The sequence below is a fragment of the Sinohyriopsis cumingii genome, unplaced genomic scaffold, assembly GCF_028554795.1.
Source record: "Sinohyriopsis cumingii isolate HCF-2022 unplaced genomic scaffold, ASM2855479v2 utg001164l, whole genome shotgun sequence".
NCBI classification, from domain to species: domain Eukaryota; kingdom Metazoa; phylum Mollusca; class Bivalvia; order Unionida; family Unionidae; genus Sinohyriopsis; species Sinohyriopsis cumingii.
In genome coordinates this window covers 314,184-334,563 of record NW_028315966.1, presented here as the reverse complement: position 1 = coordinate 334,563, position 20,380 = coordinate 314,184, and the positions used below count along the sequence as shown (strand labels likewise).

The window sequence follows — 20,380 nt, the reverse complement described above, 5'->3', positions numbered from 1 at the left end:
CCTGTATTTAGGCTTGAAAATCACATGTACTTGGCTGAAAATTTACCTGGAAGATCAAAGGTATTGACCTCTTAATGCTCTTGTGTTGAGAATGTAACAGGTGTGCATACATGTAAACTGCCAGAGTCCAATTTGGGAGTAAACCATTTGACTCTTTGAATTCATAGCAAGTTTCTTAAAAGACGTTTAGTCATTCTCTACAGAACAGAGGAAGAAAATTGATATAATTTGCACAGTATTCATTGAAAAGTTGTTTTATAAGCAACAAGCAGGAAGTAGAATGTTTGATTATATTAGCAATCCATTAACCCCTATAATTAAATGGTTTTGTTCCAATCAATGTTAAGACTTGAAGGACAGTATCCTGTGTATATGTTAATGATTTGAAGCTAGAAAATAAAAATTGTCAGGATGACGGGGGGGGGGGGGGGGGGTCATGTGTGTGACAATGACCAAAAATGTTGAAAATTTAGTCAGTAAACATGTTTCGTTGGTTATGTAGGATGGTTGATTGAGCAGACATTGATAATCTATTGCACTCCCATAAAATGGTAGGTAAATATCCTGGCACTGTTTGCTTGACTTGTCAATACTAATCTTGATGCTAATTGCATTTGTTTAACTCTGGACTTAGTACTGCCCAGAGCTTCAGCCTTGAACAGTAAAAGCTTTTTGTTCTTCATCCTGTTATCTGTTCTAAATAATTAATTAACATTGACCCCTATTAGTTTGAAATAATACAGCAGGAATAATTGTTAAGGATCAGTGGGGTAATTATTTTGGTATATAGTATTCTGCAGTCAACTGACGGCATGACAATTGATTACACCACAAAGCCTTTTGCATGTGCTGGCAGCTATCACTTTTGTATTGTTTTAAAAAAAAAAAATCATTGCGTCATAATTAGAACAACCTTTAGTAGTGAGATTAACTTTGAAGATTAGCAATTACTGAAATCATTTGATTTATATATTCCGATGAGAATCTTTTCTTTCATTTGAGCAAAAACTGACATGGAATGTATTGAAGATAACTGTTGAAGACTTGCTGGCATTATTGTCCATAGTTTATTAAGAATAAGATGAACACCAATCAGCTTTTTAATCTGACTTTTTTTCTTCAAAACTAAGATAAGCTTAGTTTGGCCAAACAATGTGCACTTCTTCATGAAATTTGTGAAATTATTGTAACATCTTGTGAGTCATGATCATATTATATCTGAATTCATATGCAATCTCTTCCCCAAAATGATAATACATTTTTACACATAGTTTTCGTACTTTGAAGAAAAAAAACCACTAACAAGTGTACAAATTTTCAGGAACCATTCCATGATCATGTTATATTTGAATTCATACATGATCTCTTCCCCAAAATGATCATAAACTTTTCATACATTATTTCTTGTACTTTGAAAAAATATTTTTTTTGTGTTCAATTTTTTTTACAAAATTCAGGAGCCATGCCACAATTGTGCTATATCCACGTTTGTTCTATAATGGAGCATGCTATAGCAGGGTCACACTGTATGTTCATTGTCAATATTGTTATATCAGTTAGCAAATATTCCAAGTGACCTTGAGTCATCAGGATGCTTCATTACAATTATCATTCATTTTGAGTCTGTACATTTACCTCATCTGACAAATGTTATGTCATTTTGAGTCTGTTTGTACGTGTACCTCATTAGACAAAGGTTATGTGTCAGTTTGTACTTGTAATACTTGTAATTTGTCAGACATATGTTGTGTCATCTTGGGTCTGTCTGTACGTGTACTTCATCAGACAAGGGTTGTGTGAATTTGAGTCGGTTTGTATGTGTACCTGTCAGACAATGGTTATATCATCTTCCACATAAGAAATACAACTGATTAACAAACATTACCAGTCACACAATAAAATGGACATACAAAGTACAAACAAACATTACTAGTCACAATATAAAAGACATACAGGGCACAAACACAAATTACCAGTCATACAATAAAAAGATAGAGTACAAAAAACACTACCAGTCACACAATGAAAAAGTTGCATAGAATACAAACAAACATTAATTTATGAGTTACACAATGTTAGAGACTTATAGTGAACAAACAACTATTACAAGTCACACAATAAGAAAGACACACAGGGTACAAAATTACATTATTAGTCAGACATTAAAAAAGACACACAGGGCATAATAAAAACATTATCAGTCACACAATCAAAAGGACATAGGATACAGGGAAATATTGCTTAGAAGGAAAGGTGGACTCAAATTAGATTCTATATCTTGTTTTGTTTTAATGACATGCTTAGATTTAGAGGAATATTTGCCATGATTCAATTTGAAAATATGTTAAGGCTCCTATTTATTCATCACTTCAGTAAATTTTATCAGTATTTATAAACACCATACTTATAAATCTTAACAAATTCACATGTTACCCAAAGAAATGATTTTATCACATTAGGTAAAAAAAAGTTAATTTAACAGATCTCCAGTACAGGGTTCACATTTGAACTAAAAATGGAGTTTGTATGTGTGCGTTACATTTATCTGCGTATTTGTCTTGTAAATGATGTATTTAGTACATGACATGATGAGTTAGTTCTCTAGTAATGATTGGCTAACTTCATGAATTTATTTTAATACATCACATGAGAAGTTCCTAAACTTTGATTGGCTAACTGCAGGTTTTTATTTGAGTATATGGCATGATGAGTTCTCTAGTTATGACAGGCTGACTATTTGGAATGTTTATATGTTCTCAGTTCTGAATGGCTAACTACTGGGATTTATCTGAGTACATCATATTATGAATTTACTAGTTCTGATTAAGTACAGCGACTTATCACATAAGTTTTATGTTTCAGATTTGCTAAAAACGAATTAAATTATGAGTTCTCTAGTTTTGATTTGGTTACTTTAGGGATTTATCACATTATGAGTTCTGCAGTTCTTATTGCCTAACCACAGAATTTATCACATGATGAATTCTCTAGTTCTTATTGCCTAACACAGAATTTATGACATAATAAGTTCTCTAGTTCTTATTGCCAAATTCAGAATTTATCACATGAGTTCTTTATTTCTTACTGCCAAACTACAGAATTTATCACATGATAAGTTCTGCAGTTCTTATAGCCTAACTACAGAATTTATCACACGATGAGTTCTCTAGTTCTTATTGCCTAACTACAGAATTTATCACACGAGTTATCTTGTTCTTATTGCCTAACAACAGAATTTATCACATGATGAGTTCTCTTGTTCTTTTCGCCTAACTGCAGAATTTATCACATGATGAGTTCTCTTGTTCTGATAGCCTAGCTACAGAACTTATCAAATGATGAGTTCTGTATGAAACTAAGAACAGATACCTTTTTGTAGCATCATCATTAGCTTTCAACCTTATCAGAAGCCTTTAATCAGAGCAATGACTTCTGGACTGGAGTCACGTGATCAACTAAATGTTGACCACGTGATAAAATACTACTGTACATGATGAAGGGTTTGTGATAAGGTTGAAAGCTAAGGAGTTATAACCTATTAAGCTACACAAAGGTATCTATTGTTTGATTGACTGCAAATGGCTGTAGCTGATAACAGTATTCATTCTAGAAAGAGTTCTTTAGTTTGTATTGCCTAACTACAGATTTTATCACATGATGATTTCTTTTGTTCAGATTATGAAGCTTCAGAGGTTCATCACATGATGAGTTCTGTAGTTGTGATTGTCTAACTACTGGGATTTATCACATTAACTAGTTCCAATCGTCCACAGGAATTCATCATATGATGACCTCTGGCTTTGATTGCCTAACTACTCTTCTAGTTTTGATGGCCAAACTACTTTTCTAGTTTTTATTGCCTGCTTTTTTCAAGTTTTCATTGCCTAACTACATTTCTCTTGTTTTTATTGTCTAACTACTTCTTTAATTTTAATTGTCTAACTACTACTCTAGTTTTGATTGAAGAACTACTTTTCTCTAGCTATGATTATCTAACTACTTCTGTAAGTTTTGATTGCCTTACAAATTCTCTAGTTTTGATTACCTAGCTACTTTTCTCTAGTTTGGATTGTCTAACTACTCTAGTTTTGATTATCTACTTCTCTAGTTTTGATTGTCTAACTACATTTCTCTTGTTTTTTATTGTCTAACTACTTCTCTAGTTTTAATTGTCTAACTACTACTCTAGTTTTGATTGAAGAACTACTTTTCTCTAGTTATGATTATCTAACTACATCTCAAAGTTTTGATTGCCTTACAAATTCTCTAGTTTTGATTACCTAGCTACTTTTCTCTAGTTTGGATTACCTAGCTACTTTTCTCAAGTTATGATTATCTAACTACATCTCTAAGTTTTGATTGCCTTACAAATTCTCTAGCTTTGATTACCTAGCTACTTTTCTCTAGTTTTGATTGCCTAACTACTCTAGTTTTGATTGTCTACTTCTCTAGTTTTGATTGTCTAACTACTTCTCTAGTTTTGATTGTCTAACTACTTCTCTTGTTCAGATAGCCTAACTACTTATCTTGTTTTGATTGAAAAACTACTTTTCTATAGTTTTGATTGTCTAACTAATTCTCTAGTTTTGATTGAAAACTATTTTTGAATCTCTAGTTTTGATTGTCTAACTACTCTAGTTCAGATTGTCTAACTACTTCTCTGGTTCAGATTGCCTAACTACTTATCTAGTATTGATTGAAAAACTACTTTTCTCTAGTTTTGATTGTCTAAGTTTTGATTGCCTAACTACTTCTCTAGTTTTGATTGCCTAGCTACTTTTGTCTAATTTTGATTGTCTAACTACTTTTCTTTAGTTTTGATTGTCTAACTACTTCTCTAAGTTTGGATTGAATAACTACTTTTTTCTAGTTTTGATTGCCTAACTATTTAATTTTGATTGAAGAACTACTTTTCTCTAGTTGATTGTCTAACTACTTCTTTAACTTTTGATGGCCTAATTACTTCCCTAGTTTAGATTGCCTAGCTGCTTTTCTCTAGTTTTGATTGTCTAACTACTTCTCTAGTTTTGATTGCTTACCTCATTTTCTCTTGTTCAGATTGCCTAACTACAGAGGTTTATTACATGATTGGTTCTCTAATTCCAGTTATCTAATTACAGGGATTTATTTTAATACAGTATGCATTTCCCTATGTTTCCAATGCAATATACCTGGCAGTAGTCATTACACATGTTCCAGAATGATGTCACATGATGCAGTGTTTTGTATCAAATCTATTACCTTGTCCCATGGTAACTGTCCTCCAAAAGTGTTGCCTGATGGAATATGGTTCCATAGTCATTATACACCAGACAACACCATAGAAGAAAATTTCTCTCTGGATAAAGCAGTAACAGAATATTATTATCTTGTTATCAGTCAAAGAGGAAGCCAGGCCAGTCGGATGTCGACCGGTCACTTGGTTCTACTGATCAGAAATATAAGAAACTAAAGACAACAGAGAAGCAGACTAAACAAGAGGTATATATCCACAATAAGGTACCTAGACTGGTCTTTCTTTCAGTAATACAAAAATCGGCTCTTGTGTTAAAATTAAAGGGGTTTGTAACAGTTAAAAATTTTGCCATATAGAAATTCTAGGATAAACCTTTTTAGGAAGTAGATAAATAAAGTTGATTTTTAAGTGTAAGCATATTTTAAAGTACCTTATGTGTATTAACTTTGAAAATTGCATATTTGCATTGAAGTTTAATTTTCTTTTCAGATCTGATTTACAAAGTAATGAAAGGTCTAAAACTGTCTCCAATAATTCAGTTTCTTATAGTTTACTTGTTTATTGGACTTTATCTCTTTTTTTTAATCTTCAAAAGAACATGAACCACATGTAACTTGGTAACATAAATTTCAGCTTCATGGGTTTGGGTTCTTTTGTTATTGTACGCTTCTTAGGCCTTGAATAAAAAAAATGGAGCTGCTAGAAAAGTAAACTGTAGATTTTGAAAGTCATGCTAATTCCATATTTTATTTACTAATTTCAATTTGTTGTGTCAGGACCAGGAACCAGAAGAGCAAGGTAAAGAGGCAGATCTTTATGAACACATAAAAGACTCTACAACCCATTATGATGCCCAGACACTAGATGTCGCCACTGCAGATCAGCAGCAGCAAGCTGTCCCAAACAAGGAGAATGAGGAAGTATCGGAAAATGAGGACACTGATGTGAAGATGGAGGATTTAGAGGTTGAGGAAGAGGAGGTAGGTGTACGATTGTTTGACTCGAGATGTGGTTTTTGTTTTGTTTTGTTTTCATTTACAATAAGCCTGCTATACCTTAAATTTGACCATCCCCTTTCTTTGCAAGTCTTACAAAAACACTATTTGTTCCTGAAAACTGGAAAATGCATTCTGTACTATTGACTTCCTAGTCAGAATGAGTAATGAGATAGCAGGTAAAGCAGCCACAGTGGCCCTGAATGGTGAATCTTGACCAGACTGCATACCATGACAGTGTCCACTTCCAGCAGAATACATTCTTGTCAAGTGAAATATACATTCTTGTCAAGTGAAATATACATTCTTGTCAAGTGAAATACATTCTTGTCAAGTGAAATATTCTTGTCAAGTGAAATATACATTCTTGTCAAGTGAAATTTACATTCTTGTCAAGTGCGATGACCTCCACACAATGAGACATTTCTCTGATGTCAGCTGTCTGATGATGTACCACCCAGAAAAATTTTGGACTTTCTAAAATATGTGATAAATTTTTACCCTGTTTGGAAGGATTTATTCTTTGTATATTTTATTTTATGCACTGTTTAAAGAATGGTAACATCTGTACCATTTTCCTTTCATATTGTAAGAGTAACCTTTTAACCTTTTATTTGGAAAGGTTTATCTTCCTAACGATTTTACCTGTGTTGCCTTTACCTTTGAACAACCTGACTTTTACTTGGCACTGTTTAATCCAAATTGAGTTGATGTGCCATTAAATCACACACACATCTTTGCAACTTATTCTTTAATGCCACTAGCCACAAGCAGCTAAGAATCAGAATACTGTTAAATCTATTTCACAAGTTTCATATCTAAGAAGACTTGTATATCTAGGAACACTTTTATAAGAAGACTTGTATATCTAGGAATACTTATATATCGAAGAAGACTTGTATATCTAGGTATGAGATCCTAATTTAATCTTACAGTGCACATCTGAGAACCTGTTGCCCACAGATCTGAAGTCTCACAAGCAAAAGGGCAAAGATGACACAGGAGAGGGCGGCGCTGATGAAGCCATGGACACAAGAATATCAGAAGAGCCAGTAGAGATTCCAGGAGAACGTCAGCTGACTGCCACAGTACCACGGGGTCTGGAATCGACGATTCACACAGAGTTTGAGCTGTTGAGACTAGGACAAAGTGTTGTTGACATGGATGCTCTAAGGGCAGAACTAGAGGTCCATCTGGGAGAATGGAATCATTCTGGAAACTTAGCAACAGGAGAGGATGCTGTTAGTAGAATATTGAAAACTGAACATTATAAAAAATTATATTTTTTATTTATTTCATCAACTTTGTCATCAGTCACAAAAGTTAAATGTCCTTTCTGAGGTACTGTTATGTATAAGATGAAAATGCTAAAAAATTTAGGATATTAGCTACTGTACTAATTGGAAATATTTGGACATATTTTAAGGGATTGGATCGAATGTTGATCTCTTAACTTTCTTGAAATCATGAGTATAAACAGTATTATAAATTTCATACAGATAGGAGGTATAAACTTCACTGGCTTAAGTAGTTATTATATATTTCATACATGTGGGAGAGATTTAAAATTCACTGGCTTAAACAGTATAAATTTCATTCAAATAGGAGAGGTAAAAAATTCATTAAGTTTAATTTTCAGGTTTCATCAAGAGTGGCAGCAGAGGCGTGGCAAAGATATGAGGCCTTGATGTCCAATCTGTCCCAGGAGCTGTGTGAACAACTACGTCTTATCCTCGAACCCACGCAGGCTTCCAAATTCAAGTATGTATTCCACACACGTGTAACACTTGACCCTTGGAACAAAGTTTTGTTTACTAGGATGACTAAACACACTAAGACAACAAAGCTAGTATACTTGTAGTATGCAACAAGAAAAGCAGTATTTTTTAAAGTAGGTGAAAAGGATTTCAGTTTTAATGAATTGGGGGAAGGGATCTGTACAAAGAAAAATATATAAAAAGGTCAGTAACAAATCAGGGGAAAATTAATAACTTGAAAAATGGGGTCTTCAAACAGCAGGTACAGAAAAATATTGACTGGTTTTGAAAAATTGGATTCAGTGCACCAGTCTGTATGGTACTAAATATTTACTGGTATTATTTGACATCAGCATTTTATGTTTACATACGCTACCTGATTATAATGTATTAGAAGTACAGCCACTACTTTGCAAATCCAGCCCTCCCATCCAGAAAAAAAAGTTGATGAAGATGGAGTGTGAAATGCAAAGTCAGCCAGCTAGAGTTCACTCCCTTGAGGTGAGAAATCATGCAACTGTTAAAATGACAGAAGTGAAATCGGTATTTTCAAAGTCAGGAGAAAGAGGATCATTCCTTGCTAACACAAGCTGAATCTCTTTTAGCTTGGGATACCTGGATTTTTGTGGATATATTCCTAGCATAATATTATCTGTTCATTTATCCAGAAAAAAATATATGTGTTTCCAGTTGGCCGACCTTCCCTGTCTCTCATAGACTGTTTTCTCTCATGGTAAAAGAAAAGTCTTCCCCCCCATCACATTAAATATATATAATGTTTTTTTAAAAAAAAAAACTCCTGCCTACCCTAATTTTAAAACCAATGCAATATAAAAAAGACAGTTTGTTTGCCTTATAATGATCTACCACAAAAATTGGTTTCTCCTGGAAATTTTTTGAGGTTTTAATTTAGATCTATGAAAGGATTGTAAAACATGAACCATGCAAATATATGAAGATAAGCATTTTGTTATTACTGCAGTAAGTGATCTATTGGATGATAGATGATGTAGACTCGGTGTCTTACCATATAAATAAGATTTTTTTTGTCTGTATCAGGGGAGACTACAGAACTGGTAAGCGTCTGAACATGCGAAAGGTGATACCATTCATTGCCAGTCAGTTCCGTAAAGACAAGATCTGGCTTCGGCGAACCAGACCTAGCAAGCGACAGTACCAGATCATGCTAGCAATTGATGACTCTTCCAGCATGCTGGACAACCATTCCAAACAGGTATGATGCTTAGCAACTGGCTCTATTCATGGGTCATTGGTAAACCTGCATCCTGCATCCACATCCCATGCCATCCTGTGTGAGATCATGCTATAAGTCATTTTTAACTTTAGAAATAATCACCCATTCATCATTCCTTGCAAAAATTGTGATGTTCATAATTAATCAGTAAACTTGCACTCAGTTGCCTTTTTACGAAGGACAGTATCATGATTACTACTAGTAAACCGATGTTATAATCTAGGCATTTCTCCTTATTTACTTTCTTGAAAGTCCCCATACATTACTAAGAGGTGGGAGGAAGATGCAAATGATAACTAAATGATGACCTACCGGTAATACCAAATACCAATCATACCCATAATACCTTTCATAAAATTACCCAATGACTTGTAAAGATGACAACAAATGTGCTGAAATTTCTATTGGGTAGGCTGTCGTATGGTACAAATTATATCTGATTAAAATTAAAATTAATTCACCAACTCAGAGTAACTGAGCTCACATGTTGTGAATGTTTAGAGTTATCATCATTAATTTGGTTAAGTATTTTTTTCTTCAGAAACCTTGAAAGGTATTTCTACTCAGCTGTGTTGAAATAGACTTTAACATACAGCCATATTCCATAGAGAAGAAAGTCTACAATGTATATGTATTTAAGTTTCCACAGATAGTTGGATAACTCAGAAGGGACAGAGAATTTTGAAGTCATTGTTAGCATGAAAAGAGTATAGTCTGAGCAGTTAGATATGTCCAATTAAATGAGTAATATTGACTTTGAGACTGTTACAAAATGCTTCACATGTCTAGATATCAAAGGGGTAATATTGGCTTTGAGACTGTTACAAAATGCTTCACATGTCTAGATATTAAAAGGATAATATTGGCTTTGAGACTGTGTTACAAAATGCTTCACATGTCTAGATATTAAAAGGATAGTATTGGCTTTGAGACTGTGTTACAAAATGCTTCACATGTCTAGTTATTGTAGGGATAATATTGTTTTTGAGACTGTGTTACAAAATGCTTCACATAGTGTAGTTATTGAAGGGATAATATTGGCTTTGAGACTGTGTTACAAAATGCTTCACATGTCTAGATATTAAAGGGATAATATTGTTTTTGAGACTGTGTTACAAAATGCTTCCCATGTATAGATATTGAAGGAATAGTATTGGCTTTGAGAATGTGTTTCAAAACGCTTCCCATGTCTAGATATTGGCAATGAGACTGTTACAAAATGCTTCACATAGTGTAGTTATTAAGGGAATAATGTTTGGCTTTTAGACTGTGTTACAAAATGCTTTACATGTCTAGATATTGAAGGGATAATATTGTTTTTGAGACTGTGTTACAAAATGCTTCACATGTTTAGTTATTGAAAGGAATAATATTGTTTTTGAGAATGTGTCCCAATTTGCTTCCCATGTCTAGATATTGAAGGAATAATATTGGCATTTAGACTGTGTTACAAAATTTTTCCCATGTCTAGATATTGAAGGGATAATATTGCCACTTAGACTGTGTTACAAAATGCTTCACATAGTCTAGATATTAAAAGAATAATATTGGCATTTAGACTGTGTTACAAAATGTTTCCCATGTCTAGATATTGAAGGGATAATATTGGCACTTAGACTGTGTTACAAAATGCTTCACATAGTCTAGATATTAAAAGAATAATATTGGCATTTAGACTGTGTTACAAAATGTTTCCCATGTCTAGATATTGAAGGGATAATATTGCCACTTAGACTGTGTTACAAAATGCTTCACATAGTCTAGATATTGAAGGAATAATATTGGCATTTAGACTGTGTTACAAAATGTTTCCCATGTCTAGATATTGAAGGGATAATATTGCCACTTAGACTGTGTTACAAAATGCTTCACATAGTCTAGATATTAAAAGAATAATATTGGCATTTAGACTGTGTTACAAAATGTTTCCCATGTCTAGATATTGAAGGGATAATATTGGCATTTAGACTGTGTTGCAAGATGCTTCACTGACTCTTGTCAATCATGATGGCCTCACTTGCATCAAAAGTGGGAACAGTAGGGTTCAAGGCCATCTTGATTGTTTCCTGTAGTCTTGTGTATGATACAGAATTCTGTACATCAAAATTGTGACAAGTCAGACTCCATTCGGATTGTTTCCTCTAGCCTTGTTTAAGTTACAACTTGTGAGTCAAATGGAAGTAATAAATTTAACACCTTAATTTCATGTTACAAATTGTTTGATTTTTAAAATATTTCCATTTTCATGTATCATACTTTTTGTTTAAGATTACATTTATCATACTTCACTATTATTTTATTTCATTTTAATTAATGTTTACACTTACCTTCCCAATGTTTTGTGCTGTTCATTTTCCGTTTTTAAAAAATTTACATGTAGTTTTCACAGCATAGCAACTTTTGTGCTGATTTACCATAAAACACTACTACATACACCTCTCCCTCTTTTCTGTTATTCCACTGTCTTTATTTAAGTTAATACAAAAGATGTAATGATGATACAAAACAAGGTCTGCTGTTATTTGAGTGTAACAGTACAGCAACTTTCACAAGTTGGAGATCAAAACATAGTCAATACTTAATTATGTCTCCGTCTGCGTAGGTTCGATTTTCAGATTCAGCCATTGTGGGTATGTGAGAAAGCTTGTCAGTAGCTTGCCAGTGGTTCTCTCCCGGGGTTTTCCTGGGTTCTTCCTCCACCATTAATACTGGCAGCCATGTATAGCCTATCGCGTGCTGAAAAATGGCACTAAACCCTACAACAACAACAAGAACAACAACAACTTAATTATGTTCTACTTAAACACTCAAAAACGTTGCTGTGACTATAGATTGGAGTTCACATTTGAATTTATCAGGCTTGTTGCATTTATGATGATTGCCCATAAACTAAATTAAAAGACAGAATTAAAACATTACTTTTGCTAGACAAAACTTGTTTAATTGATATTTTTTTAATTAAAATGCTGCCACCAGTAAGCAATATGGACATTTTCATTTATGAAAATTATGTAGCATATTGTTATTGACTGTACTGAGAATGTTGGTTGGAAAGAAAACTTAACAAAATATATTGGAAAGAAAATTTAACAAAATATATGAATTCTTAATAAAAGTTGCAAATTATATGATGTTGATTTAGATTCCTGGATAATATCCACCATTTTTGATGATAATCAATATGTCAAGGTTTCATTTACCAGTTCTGATCACAGTTTTCTTAAAGTTCAACAAATAAGGGCTGATTTTGGGGATATTTCCTAGTAAAAAGAAAATGAGATCTTTGCCTAAACCCACATCGTAAGTAAATTTGCAAGGTATCTGGGCACAAATTATTGAGGGAGTGGTGTAAATGCATACTTATTTTGCACTTTTTTATTTTGCTAGATTTACTTTCCTGCACCTAAACATTCACCCACTATTTCATGCAACCATCTTTGGTTTGGGGATGGGGGATAATTTAAAATTCTCTCATTTACATGATATTTCATAAGCTTACGATATTTTTTAATATAACATATGCATAATGTATACCACATTCAGTATTCAAGATGGGGTTCGAGTCTAGGATTCAGCCAATGTGGGTATGTGAGAAAGCTTGTCAGTAGCTTCTCGTGGGTCAGTGGTTCTTTCCGGGGTGTTCCCGGGTTTTTCCTCCACCATTAATACTGGCCGCCATGCATAGCCTATCGTGTGCTGAAAAATGGCGTTAAACCCCACAACAACAGCAACAACACTTAAAGATGTGTAGTATCACTATGATATTTTTTAGTATAACATATGCATAGTGTATACCACATTCAGTATTAAAGATGTGTAGTATCACTATGATATTTTTAATATAACATATGCATAATGTATACCACATTCAGTTTTAAAGATGTGTAGTATCACTATGATATTTTTAATATAACATATGCATAGTGTATACCTCATTCAGTATTAAAGATGTGTAGTATCACTACATTTTTCAATAATATTCATATTTAGCATCACTGAATGATATTTTCACTTTTACATGTGTAGTGTTATTGCATTATATTTTTAAATATTACACATCTATCATTGCATGATATTTTTAAATATTACACATCTATCGTTGCATGATATTTTTAAATATTACACATCTATCATTGCATGATATTTTTAAATATTACACATCTATCGTTGCATGATATTTTTCAATATTACACATCTATCATTGCATGATATTTTTCAATATTACACATGTAGTAATGAACACAAATGCAGGATCAGTAAAATAAATTCCTTTGTTCTTTCAGATGGCATTTGAATCTTTAGCACTTGTTTCAAATGCATTAACTTTACTTGAAGCTGGAAGCCTGGCAATATGCAGGTACATTCTTTGACTCTCTCTATGCATAGTTTAATAACCTGATTTCAGTTGTTTACCCAAAGACGAAGAACACGATCATATCGTTCTGCTATACCAGTCTTCTTTTTATTTATGCTTTGGAGTGTGGTGAGATTGAAGCCTTAAAAAGACTTCTCCAAATATTACCCTGTAGATTAGGACTAAATATTATTTATAAAAACAATATTCTTATTTCAGAAACAGTCCCACCTTAAAACTCTCTCTCACTCTCTCTCTCTCTCTCTCTGCAATCTTTCTTGTTACTGTCTAACACTTAATGTATTGGTTTTTTTCTCTCTTTTACTCTAAATATGTACATGTTTCTGTTATTAGTTGGACATCTCTTTTTTATATTTCTGTTAGCAGCATTTTAGTACATTTTACAAAAGCTAATTGAATTTCAAGAATTATATGATTGATATTTTGAGCAAGTAATAGTAAACACTGTTGCATTATATACATGTTTAAGTTCATTTTATGTAAATTAATTTTTTATTTCCAGTTTTGGTGACTCAGTGAATTTGCTGCATCCATTCTTTGAGCCATTTTCTAGTCAGTCAGGAGCCAAACTGTTACAATACATCACTTTTGAGCAGAAGAAAACCAGAATAGCTCAGGTGGGAAAATGATTGAAGATATAAAGGGGCAATATCTGATTCAATATATGAACAGTCTAGTTAGTCCAACACATTTTTATGTCTCACCGTGAATGTGTGTATGTGGGTGTGTTTTGGATTTTTAGTGTAGCTTTTTTTTTTAAAATTCATTCATATTGCTGTGATGTCTGTAGTGTGGCAGTTTATAGTGATGTCTAGCACTGGGGCATCATGCCGCAGACATATAGCATGATGTCCCACCAATCTCAATCTCCTAACACTAACCACTTAATCTCACCATGTATGTGGCAAGAGTATTTGATATAAGACCCGAGTTTATTTTTCTTCCTTGTAATTTATAACCATTCATTATTGTATTGTTGGTACTAAAACTGATAAGATCTTTGTAACTTTCTGCACATAAAAACTCACCTAATTACATAAAATCCTGAATGTTCATCATGGGTTGACCAGCTTCTTTTTATGTATTACAATAGTAAATGGATTGATTGAAGGGAAGTAACAAAAAAGTGCTTGACTGACATGCAGTTAGGTGACATTTTACATATAACCATCCTCATTGCAGAACAGGGAATTTAACAATCGCCGCTGTTCTTCGAACTTCAAATTTTGAACTTTATTTTAAAAATTGGTTATAACATTTTAATTATTCAGCTTTAAAATACAACATTGAACTTAAAACTATTTTTATTTTACAATAATATTAATGCAAGCGTTGTGTTTTTAGCCACTGGATGACAGACACAAATTTTAGTGGTGGAAGGGTTGTGAGCGGACATATAACTGACAATCCATTTTGTCTATATCTATCATTTTCAGCTTCTAAAGCAGGCAGCCCTGATCATGACAGAGTCACGCACCAATCTTCCAGGTGGGGCAGGGAGCAGATCAGAGATCTCCCAGTTGCTGTTCATGGTGTCAGATGGGCGTGGTCTCTTCATGGAGGGGATGGATGTTGTCAAAACGGCTGTTAGACAGGCACAGGAGGCCAACATTTTTCTCGTCTTCATCATTCTGGATAACCCTCAGAATAAGGTAAGACACGTCTTGATATAAACCAAGTCTAGCAATATTGATTTTATGGAGTTTTTAGAAATTCTCCTTCAGTTGAATCAAGCTGTTCTTTCAGTGAAAAAGTATGATTTGAGTAATCCAAGGCAGCTCTAGGGTACCAGTATGTAAATCATGCATGGGAATCTTATGAGAATTCTTAGAAAGTTTCCAGTTTTGTCCATTTGTTATATATATTTAATTTGAATTGTTTTTTGGCTTCATAATGATTCTATGTTGTGTAAATGTGTATTTTGTACTTGACCTTGTCCAAAATCAAGTTAATGGTATACCTGACTAGTGACATTTATTCTGTAAACAACACCATGCATAGATAATATTTTTCTATAATTGTGGATTCAATGTTCAGGTCATTTTTTAAACATATTTACTTAAATATGAGTTAAAGATACAGTCTTGGTTCTGACCTTAGAAATTAACTTAATGAAACTTTCCTATTGACAGAGTATTTTCAGAAAATGGTAATTGTGATCTAGGTCAAGTAAAGGGGTGTATAATCTTGTTTACCAAAGAATTATTTGTTCTTGCCTTAATATATGAAGCAGAGTCAATCATGTTGAATGTGCTCAGCTTTTAATTTGGGTTATTTATTTATTCAAACTATTATTCACTGGAATCACTGCACCCTATGAGAGTCATAGAGGGAACTTGCTTCCACAATGAAGACAAAATAGGGATCAACAGTACAGTGCTACACTACCTTGAAAACCTTTTTATTTTCAGTGAAAATGATCATTAAAATCTACCTTGTGAAACTGATTGTTAAAGTCTAGATTGTGAAAATGGTCATTAAAAATCAACATTGTGAAAATGATCATTAAAATCAACGTTGTGAAAATGATCATTAAAATCAACGTTGTGAAAATGATCATTAAAAATCAACAGTGTGAAAATGATCATTAAAATCAGCATTGTGAAAATGATCATTAAAATCAACATTGTAAAAATGATCATTAAAATCAACATTGAAAATGATCATTAAAATCAACATGAAAATGATCATTAAAATCAGCATTGTGAAAATGATCATTAAAATCAACATTGTGAAAATGATCATTAAAATCAATATTGTGAAAATGATCATTAAAAATCAACATTGTGAAATTTTCATTAAAATCAACATTGTTAAATTGGTCATTAAAATCAACCTTGTGAAAATGTTTGTTAAAGACTAGGTTGTGAAATGATTGTTAAAGTCTAGGTTGTGAAAATGATCATTAAAATCAACATTGTGAAAATGATCATTAAAATCAGCATTGGGAAAATGTTCCTTAAAATAAGCATTCGGAAAATGTTCCTTAAAATAAGCATTTGGAAAATGTTCATTAAATCTACATTCCTTGGCCAATAACAATCAGGAAATAGTTCAGCTATGTCTTATACTCTGATGTTGTTTGACTTGGAATTCTTTAACTATCAAATGTTACATTTGTACAGATTTGAGGTTATTAGCTATCGCTGTACACTATTTTTGTAATTTATTCTTTGTAAATTTATGCACATTTGTATAATGTTCCCATATGCTTGTTATGCACATGTGTATAATGTTAGCATGTGTCTATTATGCATGTGGATTTGAGTCTCAGGCTAGGCTAATGTGAGTGAGAAAGATTGTCAGTAGCTTCCCAGGGGTCAGTGGTTTGTCCAGAGGTTTTCTCCAGGTACCTCCTCCAATAGTTATACTGCCTGAAATGGATAGCGCTTCATGTGCAGAAAAATGGTGTTTATCCCAAAGGAACACAACAAGCTTCTGCATGCTAGCAGTGTAAACATTGCTGTTATACCATGGGCAGCATTTAGTAAGGGTAATGTTCTGCATCCTAGCAGTGTAAACATTGCTATTATACCCAGGGCAGCATTTAGTAAGGGACATGTTCTGCATCCAAGCAGTGTAAACATTGCTATCATACCCTGGGCAGCATTTAGTAAGGGTAGTGTTCTGCATCCTAGCAGTGTAAACATTGCTATTATGCCATGGGCAGCATTTAATAAGGGTAGTGTTCTGCATCCTAGCAGTGTAAACATTATTATTATAACCTGGGCAGCATTTAGTAAGGGTAGTGCTTTGCATCCTAGCAGTGTAAACATTGCTATTATACCCTGGGCAGCATTTAGTAAGGGTTGTGTTCTGTATCCAAGCAGTGTAAACATTGCTATTATACCCTGAGCAGCATTTAGTAAGGGTAGTGTTCTGCATCCAAGCTGTGTAAACATTGCTATTATACCATGGGCATCATTTAGTAAGGGTAGTGTTCTGAATCCTAGCAGTGTAAATATAGAGATTAGCCCTGAGTTTCATTCAGTAAGGATAGTATTCTGCAAGTTTGTATGAAAGGCAGTTTGGCTGTACTGAACAGATTGCCCAGGGGCTTTAAATGACAGAAATTACCTAAAATTTCCCCTAGAAGACATATACTTTAAAACTACAGTAATGTAGATATAAGTCCATTAAAATGCAAAATGTGAAGTTTCAGAACATTCACTGTAAGAAATTAGTGGGGTGCAAAGTCATGAGATGACTTCACCATTAAGCTTGGTGGAAGAGACCTAAGTGATCATATCTGAAGCTTTATGTTTCAAAACTCAACTAGGAAATACCATTTTTGCTTACCATAATTAGGGCTATTCCATATAAACATGCATGGTACCCAGGGAAGGCACTTTAAAAAAAATGTGCACCAGGGTACTCAGATTACCCAAAGAGTTCATCTGAAAACAATACACAAACTTCTAAATGCATCTATGGGTGACTATTCTACATCAAAAGTGCCTTCCCTGGGTCCCATGTATATTTTACTGGAACAGCCCTTACCTATAAATGGTAAATTGGATAAACTTTGTATATATATATAACTGCATAGATATAAACCAGTGTGCAAAACACTCCTCCTAACATAGTCAAATCTACACACTGCACACCCTACCCCCTTCTTGGCAACAGTTGATATATCTGAATGTGTTTAATATGACACTGAAAGTCACTCTGTGGTTTTCAGAAGGTATTAATTTTGCTTGTTATCCACAAATATAACAATATGATTGCATTTATAGCAAAGTTAATTGCGCTTCAATATGTTCAGTCACTGTATTGCTTTAGCTGCCTAAGGGACTCACAATGCTAATTCAGTTTCCATAGGAAACCTATGCAAACACCATGATATTAAAAATTCAGTGACTTTAAATTTCAGAGTGCTCATGATCAAACCTATATTTATCAGTATAGATGAAACCTGAATGTCAGCTTCTGTGTAAAGAAAAGGATATAAGCTGTAGCATTTTCTGGATCTACATTTGTTTGAAATGTATGCTTTCAATTCCGCACCAAAGAGTCAGGTGCTATTTTCACTAATTAGTTTTCCAAACGCAAGACTGTTAAAGGTCTGAAATCCCATCAAGAAAACAAATGTCTCAATTTTTTTAAAGTAAAAGCTTGGATAAGCTCTCAAAAGATTCTTTTTCCTTCAAAATAACTTTCATTATCAACCAATCCTGGCCACCCAAACCAATATATACTTTATTTTATGTTCACCCATTTCCTGGCTGGTTCCCATTTTTCCATACAAAAAAATTACTGTGTGTCCTAAATGGTGTATTGTGTTACCCATGTCTGTCATATGTGTTTAAAGGGTGTATTGTTTTACCCATGTCTATCATATGTGTATCAAGGGTGTATTCTGTTACCCATGTCTATCATATCTGTGTCACATCTATGGAGAACGTGTATTGTGTTAACCATGTCTGTCGCACCTATGGAGAAGGTGTATTTTGTTACCCTTGTCTGTCACATCTGTGGACAGGGTATATTATGTTACCCATGTCTGTCACATCTGTGGACAGGGTATATTATGTTACCCATGTCTGTCACATCTGTGGACAGGGTATATTATGTTACCCATGTCTGTCACATCTGTGGACAGGGTGTTTTTGTGTTAATCATATCTGTCATATCTATGTCAAGTATGTATTGTGTTACCCATGTCTGTCATATCTGTGGAGATGGTGTATTGTGTTACCCATGTCTGTCATATCTGTGGAGGGGGTGTATTATGTTACCCATGTCTGTCATATCTGTGGAGATGGTGTATTGTGTTACCCGTGTCTGTCATATATGTGGAGAGGGTGGATTGAGTTACAATGTCTGTCATATTTGTGTTGATTCCAATTCATTGTTCTAATACTGAGAATATACTTTTTCTCACCTTAATTGTAGCCCCTAATTTTATCACTGGTGACATTATATAGTGTAGATCACATGCTGATGACGAATCAACCCAATACGAAGCACTCAGAGTTGTGGACCCCACTTACTGAACCCAATACTAAGCACTCAGAGTTGTGGGCCCCACTTACTGGACAAAACGCATCACATCTTTGATTCTAGGGACACACCCTATCACACATGAACATAAATAAACACATGTATATAATCCTAGTCCACATAGATTTTTTTAATGAATTTTTACGGTTCATCTATGCATTTCCAGACATCTTGATATTTACTTCAGAGTTCTCTATTTGTCGCTTTTGCTTGTTTATTTCCTTGTACTGTACAATAAGTTAAGTTAATCTTTGCATATTTGTACATTTTTTTACATATTTGTACATCATTTGTATATTTGTACATTATTTACTTATTTGTAAATTATTTGTATATTTGTACATTATTTACATATTTGTACATAATTTACAAATTTGTACATTATTGACATGTGATTGAAGTCAAATAATTATGTGATTTACATTAAGAATACCCAAGTCAGTTTCAGTTTTCCCTGGGTTTTGGCCCATGTTTGACTTAGAACTTGGCCTTTCAATTTTGTTTCCACTGAAGAATTTTTTAAAGTACTTCATGCATTGAAATGAATTTAGTATGAAGCTTTTCACATAAAATGAGTGGCTCAAGTTTGATTTCCACCCAGATTTATGGCTGCCTGACTGACTTTGAATCTTTAAGGGATTCTTTTGAAACCAAATGTGATATAAGACTTGATATTAAGAACACCTAGTTAATGTAACTTTGTGGCAAAATTGTATGGAGTTTTGTATGATATTTGACTTGGCACTTTGCCCTTTA

At 33.5% G+C, this 20,380-nt stretch overlaps 1 protein-coding gene across 2 annotated transcripts in view; it reads left to right on the top strand.

Annotated features, from left to right (window-relative positions):
- LOC149772822 (midasin-like) overlaps positions 1 to 20,380 on the top strand; it is a 270,606-nt gene that overhangs the window by 241,681 nt on the left and 8,545 nt on the right. For both annotated transcript variants that reach the window (XM_089947241.1, XM_089947240.1), the window contains exons 92-99: positions 5,380 to 5,481; positions 6,013 to 6,216; positions 7,167 to 7,472; positions 7,871 to 7,992; positions 9,048 to 9,222; positions 13,527 to 13,600; positions 14,121 to 14,235; positions 15,055 to 15,270. In XM_089947241.1, the coding sequence (XP_089803367.1) occupies positions 5,380 to 5,481; positions 6,013 to 6,216; positions 7,167 to 7,472; positions 7,871 to 7,992; positions 9,048 to 9,222; positions 13,527 to 13,600; positions 14,121 to 14,235; positions 15,055 to 15,270 (1,314 nt within the window). The remainder of the gene's footprint in view (positions 1 to 5,379; positions 5,482 to 6,012; positions 6,217 to 7,166; positions 7,473 to 7,870; positions 7,993 to 9,047; positions 9,223 to 13,526; positions 13,601 to 14,120; positions 14,236 to 15,054; positions 15,271 to 20,380) is intronic.